This window comes from Frankliniella occidentalis, unplaced genomic scaffold, assembly GCF_000697945.3.
Source record: "Frankliniella occidentalis isolate FOCC.00 unplaced genomic scaffold, Focc_3.1 Scaffold10, whole genome shotgun sequence".
NCBI lineage: Eukaryota > Metazoa > Arthropoda > Insecta > Thysanoptera > Thripidae > Frankliniella > Frankliniella occidentalis.
The window spans coordinates 1,219,286-1,232,339 of record NW_026267140.1 but is presented as its reverse complement, the minus strand read 5'-3'; the positions used below and the strand labels follow the sequence as shown (position 1 = coordinate 1,232,339).

Sequence of the window (13,054 nt, the reverse complement as noted above, 5' to 3'; positions counted from 1 at the left end):
ACCTCACTTTTTTTGATGAATCTGGGACAATATTCACCCCCTCATGGGCATTCCTTGTCATTCCCCGATTAATTCTATCTAGGCGGTGCGACAGCAATCGCCACGCGCTCGCACGCGAGTATGAGGTGGGGAGGGGGAGTGGTGGGGGGACACATCTCTCTCATCAGACGCGCCGGCGCGCTGACTTTGCTCGCCGATTGTGGGTTTGCGCGCGTCCAGCGCCCCCGCCCCGCACCGCCCGGCCCCGCCGCGCCTCGCCGCGCCTCGCCACGCCTCGCCACGCCCCACCACGCCCCTCGCAAACGAGCCTACGTGACGAGCGACATGCAGACACATGGCGCGGTGCGCCCCTCGCAGCTTCAGCAGAAGGAGGAGTACAGTAGGGAGTTGGTACGGCGCTCTCTTCGCTTGCTCGCTGATCTCAGCGTTTCGCCGCGCCCATAGCCGCGCCCGCTCGCTCGCCGCGTGCCATTTCTCGCGCAGCCCGCAGCTTCTTTATTGCGAAAACGTCGGAAGGCGCGACAAGCCTCGTACCCCACGTGTCCCTAACATCCACGATCGGCATTCCGTCTTCGCCGTCGCCGGTATCACGGTCACTTTCAGCGACGCTCGGCCTGCTCCGTCGGCCGTGCTGGCTGCGCCCCCCACCTCGCCGCGCGGGCAGCTCCCTAGTCCGCCGTGGGCCGCCCCGCCTGCAGCCCGCTGCGCGCGCCTGTCCGGCGGGCCGGCCTACCTGTCCTCCTGGCCTGCATGGCGGCGGCCGGGTGGCCGGAGCTTGCCCACCCTGCCTATGCTTAGTGGGGTTAGAGACCGAGCGGCCGTTCACTCACAGAACTTCTCCACCACGTAGTTCATGGTATCCCCCCCCCCTCTCCCTCTTTCTGACACACCAGCCCCAGCCCTTCGCTGGCCGGCTGGCCACCCCGTCCCGCCCCGTCCCGTTGGACACTCCAAGTGAAGTGAAGTGAAGTGACAGTGCGTCCTCTCGTGTGTTGCAGCCGTGCTCCAGAGGACGTCAGTCAATAAAGTGCAAGTGAAGATGCAGGGGATAGCGACGTGCCTGTTCCTCTGCATGGACGCCTGCGGACTGCTCTACGGCTCGGTGAGTACAAACACAGCAGCAGTGGGCATGAGAGAGGAGCAAGTATGGTATTTTGGAAATGGTTCGAGCCCAAAGGGTTAGAGGGGATGTTAAAGGGGGGAATTCACCCCCCTCCCCCGGGTCGTCTTGACTGAGCCGCCTGAAAGGTGGGCAATTTGTTCTTGATCCTCGACACGGATCCCGACATTCTACTGACGAAACACAAAGTAGTGCTGCAGGTGATGGGGGGCGTGGCCCCCAATAGTCCCGGAGGGAACGGGTCGCCTCTCTAAACGACTCGCAGCTTCAAGTCACATTCCACGACGGGGTCCCTCGCCTCGCCGGGTCCTCCGCACTAACGCCCTTACTAATTGGGGCTGCCCCCCCCCCCCTTCTCTTCCTATTGGAGGGGGAGGCCAGCGGAGACTCAGAGGTGGGAGGAGACAGCAGCAGCAACACCAGCTATTTCCGAACGCAGTGGCGACACGACGCCCTTTACAATGCTTAGGCACACGTCGGGACGAAGTTTCTTGTCGGGGCTAATTTGACCCAGTCGAGCGCCACCCCAACTGCATCCGGAAAACTCAAACAAACGTTGTTGTGGCACTTGGCCATCCCCGCGCGGTGTGATTTTTATGTGAAACCATTTCTTGCCACGTATTGTTTCAGTTTCCATAGGCTAGACATAAAGGCAATTTGTTTGAAACTGATAGAAAGGCGGCTGGGAGCACATGGTCACGAAGCAACCACTTTCGTGTAAGTGCCAAAAGGACCCTGGGTTTGCCCCGGTTGGCACTGGAAACCGGAACCAGCGCGACTGCTCGGCGTAGCCCGCCCCGGTGGAAGGGTCTGTTACAGTGAACGGCTGGCTATCCAGCTGGATCAAAAACCTTTGGGCCTTGGGCCAACAGAGGCCTCGCGGTTAAAGTCAAGTCACCTTTCCCAGCGGTCCTTTGCTGCGATTGCTGCTGCTGGTCGCCGCCATCTCTCTCCATCACTCGCGTTGTCCCCGTGGCGATGCACGGGCCCCCACTGCGCACCCCAGAAGGCCGTAAGGACATGGGGCCATAAGCCGCACGCGTAAAACGATATACCTGGCGTGGCGTCGGGGAGCATCCGTCCCGCGGGAGGTAATCAGTGGGCCCATCGAGCCAGTAGTTTGGCCAACATTCCAGCCCAAGTGGGCACCATATATTTCCAGGATGATGCCCTTTTTTTGTTATTCATTTGTTTTATTTCACACGCATATAGCGAACGTGATAGCGCAGGGGTGGGGAAGGGGGAGGGGGTATAGTTTCAGGCAGATGTTTCAAAACTGTTCTACACCCATTTCTCATTCTTGCGCCGCCAAGGGACACAACCTGAATGAAAACGAAAAGTTACGTATCCGGTGAGTCGCCCATGCGCTCCTAAATGAACTCGTTTGTCCGTCCGGGTAACACGGGAGGCCGGGCAGCGGCAGCGTTACTGTGTAAGAGTTGGTCGCGGCGCGGCGATCCTCCATAATAACTAATAATACTTGTCGCGCCCCTCTCCCTCCCATCTCTGCTGCTGCTGCTGGAAGCACACGACTCACTACGGGGCCCGTCTGGCGCGCCATGTAGTGACGCATTTCGTCTGCGATAAATCAACCGAAATGGAGTCTGACGGGTCTCAGCGAGGCCGAGTAGAAAGGTAGAGGAGAGAGGTGGAGAGGGAAAGGGGGGGGGGGCTTGATGATCTAATTATCAGAGGCCGTTCAGCCACAACGCCGGCCGCGCCAGACCGGGCCCGCTGTTCCAGACTGCAGTCCGGCTCTGAAGTGGCCCGGAGTTGTAGTGATCAGCAAACGATTGTAATGACCGAAGAGAAATTTTAGGCTGTAATCTTATATGCGGAGAGTCGTGGCACTCTGAGAACTTTAATTTTTTCGCCCCCTTATATGTCTTTTTTTACTCGAATGTTCAAGTAAATAATTGATTTTTCCAATGGGGAACAGCTTGGTCAATATGAACTCATTTTGTTTGGAGTCACTGACACTGATACGACGTCACAAATGATGTCCCTCGTGCCAAAATAGTGACTATTTGACGTAATTTTGACGTAATTTTGTGGCTTCCCTGTTCTCCTTGGGTGAAGACTAGGACAGTGCGGTGAGAGCTTCTTGTAGCAGGTGGCTGATTCGCCCTGTTGACCTTACGGGCGCCTAGTGAGTAGGCAACTGGGCCACACGCGTGCATTGTGTACAGTCTAACTACGAAAGCGGGCGGTCGTCAGTAGACTGTTGCCAGTTTGACTGCCAATTTGACTTCAATAAAACCATTTCAAAACTGAAACTGCTGCTAGTGCACAGGCGAAACAGTCTCGGCCAATGACGATGAAGAAACTGTTGCCCTCCCCTCTATTCTGGGAAAGACTGTAACAGCATTCGCTTTGTTCATCTGTTGCAGAGGGAGCTGACGGACGACTGCGTGTTCAATGAGATGCTGGAGCAACACTACTACAACACGTACTCGTCAGCCAAGTACAGCGGCACAGGCCCCCGGGGCCGTAGCCTGTACCTGGCACTGGACCGACGGGGTGCTCCCCGGCGGGTGCAGCTCCGGAAGGATGCGCCACAGGGGCGACTGGCCGCCTACACCCGTGTCCTCACCAAGCCCGTGGCAGCCGAGCGCGTGGCCGACCTGCTCACCCGACTGCGTGGGGGTGGTGCAGGGACGCCCATGGGGACGGGGGCGGCACCGCACTTTCGGCACCGGGGCCACCACGCGGCGTGCCCGCCCCATGGTCACCCGGAGGCCACACCCCGGAGGCCACGGCGATGTCCGCGCCCCGGGCCAGCGGCAGGGCCACGGAAGCACGGCGTCGGCGTGGTGGCGCGGCGACGCACCACGACAACAGCCCCCGCGACCCCCGCGCCCGCCTTCAGGCCGCCGTCGGCGCCGGTGGTGCCTCCTATGGCGCTCCCCCTCCCTGCCGCGCCAGCGCCACCTCTCGCGGGAGCGCGCCCGTCGCGGCGGAAGTGCGAGGCGACCGAGGATGAAGACCTGTGCCACAAGCGGCTGCAGATGATCGCCGCTAAGAAGCGCAAATCTAGGAATGAGAAAAAACAGCACTTGTCGCACCACAAACGACTTAAGGTCGTCAGAAAGACGTCGGTTTCTCATGCCGTCCCTAGTACGCCTGCTTTAACAAACGGCACAACACTCTCAACCACGACCACTACTGCAGTACCCCCCATAGAGATCCTTGTGGCGCACCCCGCACTCCAGAGATCCCAACCCACGACGACGACGTCAACCACGTTCACGCCGCCGACAGCTGGGCTGCTACACGAGGGCGACACGTCGGAAGAGGAGGAAGGCGATGAGGATGGAGAGGAACACGATGAATCAGTTACCATGACGACAGAGGCGTTCACCACCACAGCGTCGCTAGAGGAGCCGGTGACGGCGGCGGGCGCAGTGGTGGTCGACGACCCCTAGCTGGTGCTGAGCGTCGTGGCCCTGGGCGTGATCGTGGGCGCGGCCCTCTGGGGCCATGGCGCTCGTCTGATGGGTGACCCAGACTAAGGGTGCAACCAGGCTTGTGGGGCTGAGCCCCTGCGGGAGGCTGCAGGTGTGTAAGCATACTTCTCGACGGAGCCAGGCGGAGCGGTCGCACACACAGTAGAATAAGGCCCAGTGCTGCACTTCCCGACATGTGGAACCCTTCCTTCCTCTACCAACAGTATTACTGTAGATATCATCTTTCTGTGATGACATGAACGCATCCAATCTCCTTTTAGCAATCACAAAAGGATGAGTAAGCAAATTATTATTATTACCAACAATGTAATAATAAAAAGCTTAAGTATTATTATAATTATTACCAATTATGTAATCCCTGCCCGCTAGTCCGCACGCACTGCCTTACAACTCATCCTGTCTTCCATGCTCGCAAAACATTCATATTCATTTTTTTTATTTATTTTTTTTACAAAATTGAAAACGTGAAGAAATACGTAAAACAGTGCTGTGAGGTGGTCTGCACGCGGACTTGTTAATAATGTGATGATTCTTTTACAAAGGACTTGTGAGCTCTAACAGTCAAGAGAGCCAATTAACATAATGCCTATACACTCCACAATATGTGCCATTATTTGTATAAGGATGTTTCTTTTTGTATAATATATTGTACATTGCTTCCTGTTTGAGTTGAGAAGACAGGATATAATATAGGTAAAGTAAAGGTAATTTTATGTCAAATCTCATTCTGAGAACAAGAGCAAATGCCTTCAAGCATACGTCTTGTCTCAATAAAACCAGTCTTTAAGAAAAGAGCTGACGTGTTCATTTATTCTCCTAAAAACAAGACCACGAAACAACAACAAAAAAAATGTCACAGCCAATCAAATTTGATTAATATCTAATAAAAAAATTAAATCAAAAACAACCATAAACAGATGTCATACTACAAGCAATTAATTTTTTTTCATTATCTTATTTTAAATGAAATATCTTGTATCCAAATGGCAGCTGAACAAAGTGACAGAAAATTTAATAGTTTAAGTTTGTTCTTTCCAACAAGTTTCGGAGGGCAAGTTTGGCAGCATGTGTCTTTGTCTTGTTTAAATCTGTGCCTTTTGCGACAAAAACCTTTTCACGTGTGTTGTCCATCAATACCTTACATAAGACTTCAATTTTGCCATCAACCCTAGTCTTCTCTCTGAAATTTTAATAAACAGGTAAACTCATTGCAATAAAAATCACATTTCATTGAAGAATGACAACATTTATTCTTTTACTTACGTGAATATAACCTGATGAGCAGCTGGAGACAAATCCTTTAAGAGGTCCACAACTGAGAGAGGTACATCCTGACGCCACAGGCCTTTAAAAGAAAAGAAAAAAGATTAGAAAAAATAAATGAGAGGAAAAATGTAGAAAATAAACTTAAGTTTTTGAAAAAATAATTTAGTTTCATAGTCACACCGAGTTCAGGAAGGAAAATGTGTTTAAATGTGTCCCACACAAGATGAATATTTTTACCACTGTCTATGTAAACAGCACCAACTAGTGCAGGTAAAAGTTTGCCAAGTGTGTTGGGTACTTCCACTTGAAAACCACTCTCACACTCATGCTCTTCAATAAGCAGTTGCAACTGGTCAAAAGAATAAATATAATCTATCATAACACAGGAATAGTCATGCAAATCTCAATCAGAATACCTGATTTTCAATTAAATGCAAACCTCATCATCAATAGGTTGTTGGCAGCCTTTCTGATGTTTGATGAATCGATCAATAACATCTAACAAAGGTACAGAGTTTGACAAAATATACTTGTGGATGTTGTGGCGAACAGCAAGATATGCTAAGGAGGATGTAGAACAAAGAATTTCACGTAGTCGCCAAAGCTGAGGGGGATTCAACTCTGAGAAATGCTCATAAATGTAACAAGTCATAAGAAAATCTGGAACAAGGAGAATTCTTTGAGTAAATAATGAAATAAAACCTTAAAAAATTCAGAAATTATCAAATTAGAATAATAAGACAAACCTAGTATACTGATGCCTAGAAAAGCAAGTGTGTCCATGTTTCCTTGAATCACAGGGTTAATGAAGGATTCATGTGTAACAGCTTGAACCAGTAATGTCTTCCTTGTAAACATGTAGTCCAGTTTTTCCTCCAGCGAATCTAAGCTGATTGGTAGTTTGCCTGTTTCAAAGGTCGCTGAAGGCCTATCAATTTGATCCAATATGTTAACTATTGGTGGCAGGAGTTTAAGCCAACTAATTATTTTTAAACCGCCTTGCCAACCACAACTCTGTAAAGAGAAACCCTTGGTTTGGATTTTCATACTAATCGCATAGAAATATTTTCATTGGAGAGGCAAACAAACCTTGAAATAGGTCCCAATTAGTGCTTCAACACAATTTGAAGCGGTGGACTGAGGAACAATGTGACGATCCACATACATCTCATCACGCCGGGAAGTGTTTCTATTAATGAAGTTTGTCAAAGTTTCAAGAATTTTGTCTTCAGTATCAGCATCTATGATACCATCCAGTTGCTCATCTTCACTTAGTTCTATCTGTTGTAGCACATCTGGGCTGATTTCTTGTTCTTTCAGGACTTGTTTAAGCATGGGAGGTGTAGTGAAACTTGGAGGAGTCCACTCTCCTGGAGTAAAATCAACCACCTGCTCATAAAAAAATAGTTTAAATTTAAAAATAAAAAAGCATTATCTTATTCTATTATTGTGCCTCAACTCATACCTTTATTCTATTGCAAAGTTGATTCAAAACAGAAAACTTTTCCAAATTCATCTTACACATGAAGTCAGAACGAAGTCTATGAAGACAAGTCAAAGTGGCACTGCCAATGATGTCCAAGCCATATTCATAGGAATACACAGTAATAACAAGCCGAAGGAAAGCATTACCTAGAACTTGAATGCGATCCATGTTAACACCGTCATTACTTGAAGATGATGAAAAGACCTAATAACAGCAATTTTTTTTTCATTTATTTATATAAATTTTATAATGTAAGAAGTTTTTTAAAAAATGTTGTATCCATTCTGCTTTCTTTGGAGCAGAATATACACCAACCTCCAGCAACTCCGGTTGTTCTGGTCCACAACTTTCATAATGGTGAGGCTTGAGATACAAGAGAGATTCAGGGACTACAACTTTCTTTGCAGCTATAGGAGGGCTGCTTTCAATGTTATTTGAAGAGCAGGAGTCTGTGTCAGACTCATAATCGATGACATCATTGGGTGGCTCAGCTACTTCAGACTGCGAAATAATCCAAGTTCATTTTTTTTATTATTTCTGTAGTCAAAACCAGGAAAATGTTGGACACAAAATTTAAAATTCCAAACTTACCAGAGTAGGATTGGCCACACTTTTGACCAAATATTCATCAAAGTAGCGAATTTCAACAAAGTTTAAGGCCTGCATATTGCGGTACATATCTACTGGCTCCTGATTCCCACTCCATGGTCTCTTATACTCTGATCTCTTTTTGCGATTTTCTAATTTTACATTACCAATGGCCAAACCACGTTTGACCGTTGAAGGAGGCACTTTAGATACATTTGAGACATCCTTAACAGTGGTAGGGTCAATTTGAAGAGGGGTAAACTTTATTTCAGGTGCTCCAGTTCCAGCCTCTTCAATGATAGTTCTTCTGAATTCTTCAATAAGGAGCAACCTACTAAATCGGTGCAAAACTGAAGGTAGGCATGATAGTTTCAACCATAAGGCAGCTGGAAATAAAAGTGGTGTGCACAGTTCTGGGAGCATGTGCTCCCTGAAATCTTCCATTTTTTCTTCTCTTCGCAGTTTATGTGAACGAGCTCTAGAGACAAAAGCACGTACAATAAAGAACAAATTTGAATTTACAAGGATAATTTCTTACATTAATGATAAAAAATACCTGGGCAAAAGTCCATTAACTTTAGTATTAATCAGGTATGCCTCTAGGAGAGGCAACTCTGGTCTTTCTAAGTTAATATAATACTTCTCCTTGTAGTAGTCGGTAAAAGTGTCAAAATCCTCAGTTGGAAAACAGCTATCACCGCACATATCCATACAGACAGATGTAACAAGGTATATCTAAAAAAAGAAATGTCTACATTACGGCTACAATCACTAAAATTCCTACTTTGAGAATATTTGTGAACATTACCTGATCAGAATTCAAGTATCTGTAGCAGGGTTTCACCATGGTCCTTTCATATAACTCAGGTGTGCAACTTAGGCCTGCCTTTTCTTCATGCGAGAATTCCCGGCATTCAGGTACAGAAAAATTGTTTTGCACAACTTTCCAATCAATGACACCCTCTGGACAGAAAGGTAGCTTTACACAAATTTGAACTAAACAGCAAACAAACACACTTTCTGACCAAAAACATATTACCAGCAGTAATTGGAGCAACTAAATAATTATTGTGGCTGCCGTAGACATTGAACTGCATAAAAGGTTGCACAATAGGTAAAACCTTCATAAACATCCCACAATGAAACCTCCTCAACAGCATAAGCTCACTTTGATCCAATTCAATTGAGCTTAGTGTTTCAAATTCTACACATAGTTCATGACCAAATATAAAGATGGGGAATGGACACACCTGGAATGTTGGAATGCCAAATATAAGACAGTGAAATCGGAGGGAAAAAAATTCAGGCACTCTATAGACAAGACAAGCAACCTGAAGTAAATCTTTAGATGATAAGATTGCAAAAGTTCTTCTGTCATTCAGAAGTTCATAAAGCACCGTCTTTCGATTATCACCAAAGGGAGGAGGCTCAGAAACTGGCCAAATTTTTATTTTATAGATGAATGTCTGCCCATTAACTTTTGGATAGTTGTCCATTAAACACCGTGGATACTGAGAAATAAATAGATAGTGTGAATGTGAAATTTTCGTTATGATAACAGAGTGTACCATAAAAACAAAGATTCCTCACAATTGTGTCACATAAAATGTCTTCATCTTCTAAATTTTTTTGTTCTTTACAGTGTGTTCTTAAATAACTTAACCCAAGCTTAGACTCAAAGTAAGCTTGTACATCTAAGTCACTTGAATTCCCTATTTTAAGGGTTTCTTCACTTCTCTCATCTTTATTTTGCCAAGATATTAATTGAGCATCATCAAGCTCTTTTGCTTTATACAATTCACAAATCGCTTGGAAAGAACTACTGTTTTGAGCCATTTTCCATGTTTTCTCATGTTGTTCACTCTACAGAAAAATTAGATTAATTATTACAACAGGGTCATCAAAACTCTGTAAAAGGTACTTAGGATCAACAGTTGCACCTTAACAGTATTAATGGGTGATGAGCAAGATAGATACAAAGTAGCATGGGTCATGTGAGGAATAGAAGCATCTTTTTCATATTCCCACACAGGCCAAGGAGAAGAAAATTTATCATGAGGCAAATTATCACAGTATCTGTAACCACCAGTACAATCACATGAATCACAGATTGATTTTTAGCTTTGAAATTAAACAGAGATAAAAAATAAATTAACCATACTATACCTGTACAAAAGAAATGTTGCGATGTCACTTTTTACTTCCAATCCTGTGGGTGTCTTGAATAAACTAGTATTTACTAACTGGTTGGCATTGCAACTTTCTGATAAGATCTAAAGAAATGAAAATTTAATTTAAGTTTTTTAACCAAAAACTGGTGTTGATGAATTGCATTTATGAGCTCATACCAAGGTTTGCATCTTGATCACATTTTCTTGCAATTTTGTAATTTTTTCCTCGTATGCAATCAGTTCTGTTTTTTCACACAGCAAGATAAGTTTCCCAGTTTCACTTTTCAGTTGGTTTTTAACAGACAAGAAGCGAGAGAAATTTTCAATTTTATCCAGGACTAAAATTAAATCACAGCATGGTAGATCCATCTCTTGCATTTCTCCTGAAAGGACTATTGTGTTTGTTTCTCCAGCATTAAATCTGTTCACAGAATTAAGAAAATTGGCTATGTTTTTTCAAACTGGAAATTGCTATCCTTAGATTGCTACTACCATTATATTTCTAACCTGGAGTAAACTTGCATATTACGTTCCCACCATAAAATATCCTCCCACGATTCTGAGAAAGGAATTGAGGAGCAATTGACCACAAGTTCTGGTTTGATGTGAACATGTTTTTTCCCCTGCATAGCAATTTTCTGAAAACAAACAGAAATACTTATTTAAATGTCTGAGGTTTTACAAAAAAAAATTGGATTTAAAAAGTTTACCTGAAGCATCAATGTGAGAATGCTAGCCGTGTTGGGGTTTTGGACAATCAATATAGCTTTGTGATTCTGAGGCAAAACTTGTAAATGATTAAGGGCTAACTGAACTTTCTTAGATGAGAAATATTCAATCCGCTCACATATTTGTACTCTGAACATGTCTTCAGTCAAAATTTTCCTGGAGTTACAATAAATAAGATCATCAAAAATTGTTTGAGATAAAATTTCATACAATTTAATCTTAATATTTACTAAACTAACCTGAACTTTGCAAGTGTGCACACAAGATGTCCTAAAGCATATTTTGTTGATGGACCAGGACTACTATCCGCAAAAGTATAGAGGCGAACCAAGTGCCTAAATGCAGCTAATGCTGCCAAATCGCCCCCACACTCACCAAGTTCTTCAAGTTGAAACTAAATCATACATGAGCAAGATGACAATAATAATAACAGTTGAAATCAAACTAGGTATGTACATAGTTTCATTGCAATTGGCTTTTCATACCTGAATTTCAGAAAGTGTGTTGGACACAAAGGTTTCACTGCTAGAGGCGAATGTTTGAACGGCCTTCTCATTTACATGGAAATATAAGTTTGCACACAAATCTTTGGCAGCATTAATTTCAAAGAGAGCATCCATGCAAGATTTACTCAATGCATCTTGTTTCCCAAAAGTGTTGAAAGTTGTATCTGGTGCATCAAAAACTCTGAAAAGTAGAAAATACAAATGTTTTAAAAACTTTGGTTCATTGTGACTTTTCTGATGAATACTTTTACATTTACCTTTTTAAAGCAATCTCATCACAAACAGTTACCAGCTTGCATCCATAAAATGTCTCCAGCCGTTGAAGATACTCAATTGCTGTTTCTTCGCAAAGTGTGTCAGGAAAAATGCATGATGTGAAACAAAGGATGTGTGGAGCCAATCCACCTTCAAGCTTCTTTGTGAATACAATGAGCTGTAAAAATACAGAATACAAATGTCAACTCAAGTGATACCATTTAAAAATACTCACTTTCAGAGGAAAAGCACAATACCTCACTGACACATCCATTCTTAAAAGCATTATGACAGTCAAGTATTATGACAAGGTTGATATTTTTGTTTTGATCATTAGTCAGCAAACTTGGAATGCTAAATATGCTTGTGACTATCACCTGCAACAATAAAGTAGATAAAGAGTAGATTATTCCTAGCACATATGCATTTATCAAATCAAGAAGAATAATGGGATGATGCTTACAGACGGCCATACATCTGCAAACTCTGTATTTTTTGGGCAACCAACACTGTCAGTCAACAAGTGTCTCTCCAGAAACTGTGTGTGATGTTTGGCTGCAATTTCTGATGATGTTAACACCAATATATGTCTGTAAAAAAAAGAATGCAAAATAAAGCAGAGATCAAGCTACTTGAAACATTCACAAAGATGTTAGATTTGGTTATAAATTGTATTGTTACTGCACATACCCTTTCCGCTTATGAACTCTTCTCCGTATTACATCCAGAAGTAAATAACTTAGTGCTTTGAATGTTGGATGATAAATAATACCACTACCATCCAAAATTTGATTTGATATTTCGATTGTGTAGGTATTGACATAATGATCCAAGCTGTACTTAATTTCCTTCATCTACAATGTAAGGGAATGTGTGAAGTATTATTACAGACGTGCACCTCTGGGCAACAGTGATTACAGCACTCCGAGGAGTCATGTAATGGTTCACATGTAAAGATACAATTATGGATCAAATTGGAGGAAGTTTTTCAATTTATTTCTCGAAGAGATCTTAATTAAGGACCATATATAAATTTAAACACCGGGCGTTTATAACCTTAAACGTCAAATAATGTGGCATCTATGATGACAGCTCAATGACATTTCACCAGAAGATGAAACATAATGAGGTTCAAAATAGTTGTTTAGCTGCATACATCGTTAAACTACGCAAACATTTACTTAAAACAGGAAGTACCTTAGAAATTATTGCAGCGGCAGTTAAACACGTCTTTGTTTGCTTTTGTTGTGATTGGATGAAGTTGGAAAAAGGGGGGGGGGGTGCAGCATGACGTCAGTATAGCGGGTTATTCAGACTAATTCAAATGGTGTTAGTGGTACCATCTTGAGATACCTTGAGAAAAGGAGATACCTGGAGATACCAAGTAAGCTCAAGCTGAGCTCCAAGGTTGTATCTGTGTTATTGTTGACTTTTCTGTTCTTGACTGACTACCTTAAGAGCACAAG

At 44.2% G+C, this 13,054-nt stretch overlaps 2 protein-coding genes across 2 annotated transcripts in view; one reads left to right on the top strand and one right to left on the bottom strand.

Moving 5' to 3' along the window:
• LOC113217754 (uncharacterized) overlaps positions 1-5,382 on the top strand; it is a 70,164-nt gene extending 64,782 nt beyond the window's left edge. The window contains exons 2-3 of the mRNA XM_052277428.1: positions 999-1,102; positions 3,511-5,382. Of these exons, the coding sequence (XP_052133388.1) occupies positions 999-1,102; positions 3,511-4,545 (1,139 nt within the window). The 3' untranslated portion in view covers positions 4,546-5,382. The remainder of the gene's footprint in view (positions 1-998; positions 1,103-3,510) is intronic.
• On the bottom strand, positions 5,370-12,881 carry LOC113214554 (endoribonuclease Dicer). The gene is made up of 26 exons (XM_052277427.1): positions 12,786-12,881; positions 12,279-12,442; positions 12,052-12,178; positions 11,846-11,965; positions 11,591-11,766; positions 11,313-11,514; positions 11,067-11,221; positions 10,809-10,983; positions 10,606-10,736; positions 10,276-10,519; positions 10,094-10,200; positions 9,868-10,003; positions 9,518-9,790; positions 9,259-9,438; positions 8,967-9,177; positions 8,736-8,890; positions 8,484-8,662; positions 7,931-8,405; positions 7,655-7,840; positions 7,319-7,543; positions 6,943-7,242; positions 6,600-6,867; positions 6,293-6,513; positions 6,034-6,202; positions 5,851-5,932; positions 5,370-5,767 (listed from the first exon to the last, which is right to left on the bottom strand). Exons 2-26 carry the CDS (start codon positions 12,440-12,442, stop codon positions 5,599-5,601), a joined length of 4,830 nt encoding a protein of 1,609 aa, XP_052133387.1. The 5' UTR covers positions 12,786-12,881; the 3' UTR covers positions 5,370-5,598.
• Positions 12,882-13,054: the final 173 nt, after the last annotated feature.

What these genes read in the sequence shown, in the direction of transcription:
- LOC113214554 (XM_052277427.1), bottom strand. Translation starts at nt 12,442, where the DNA reads ATGAAGGAAATTAAGTACAGCTTGGATCATTATGTCAATACCTACACA. An exon ending in GATACTTGAATTCTGATCAG is followed by an intron (nt 8,663 to 8,735) that starts GTAATGTTCACA and finishes TTCTTTTTTTAG; the next exon opens with ATATACCTTGTTACATCTGT. An exon ending in AACTTTGCAATAGAATAAAG is followed by an intron (nt 7,243 to 7,318) that starts GTATGAGTTGAG and finishes TTTTATGAGCAG; the next exon opens with GTGGTTGATTTTACTCCAGG.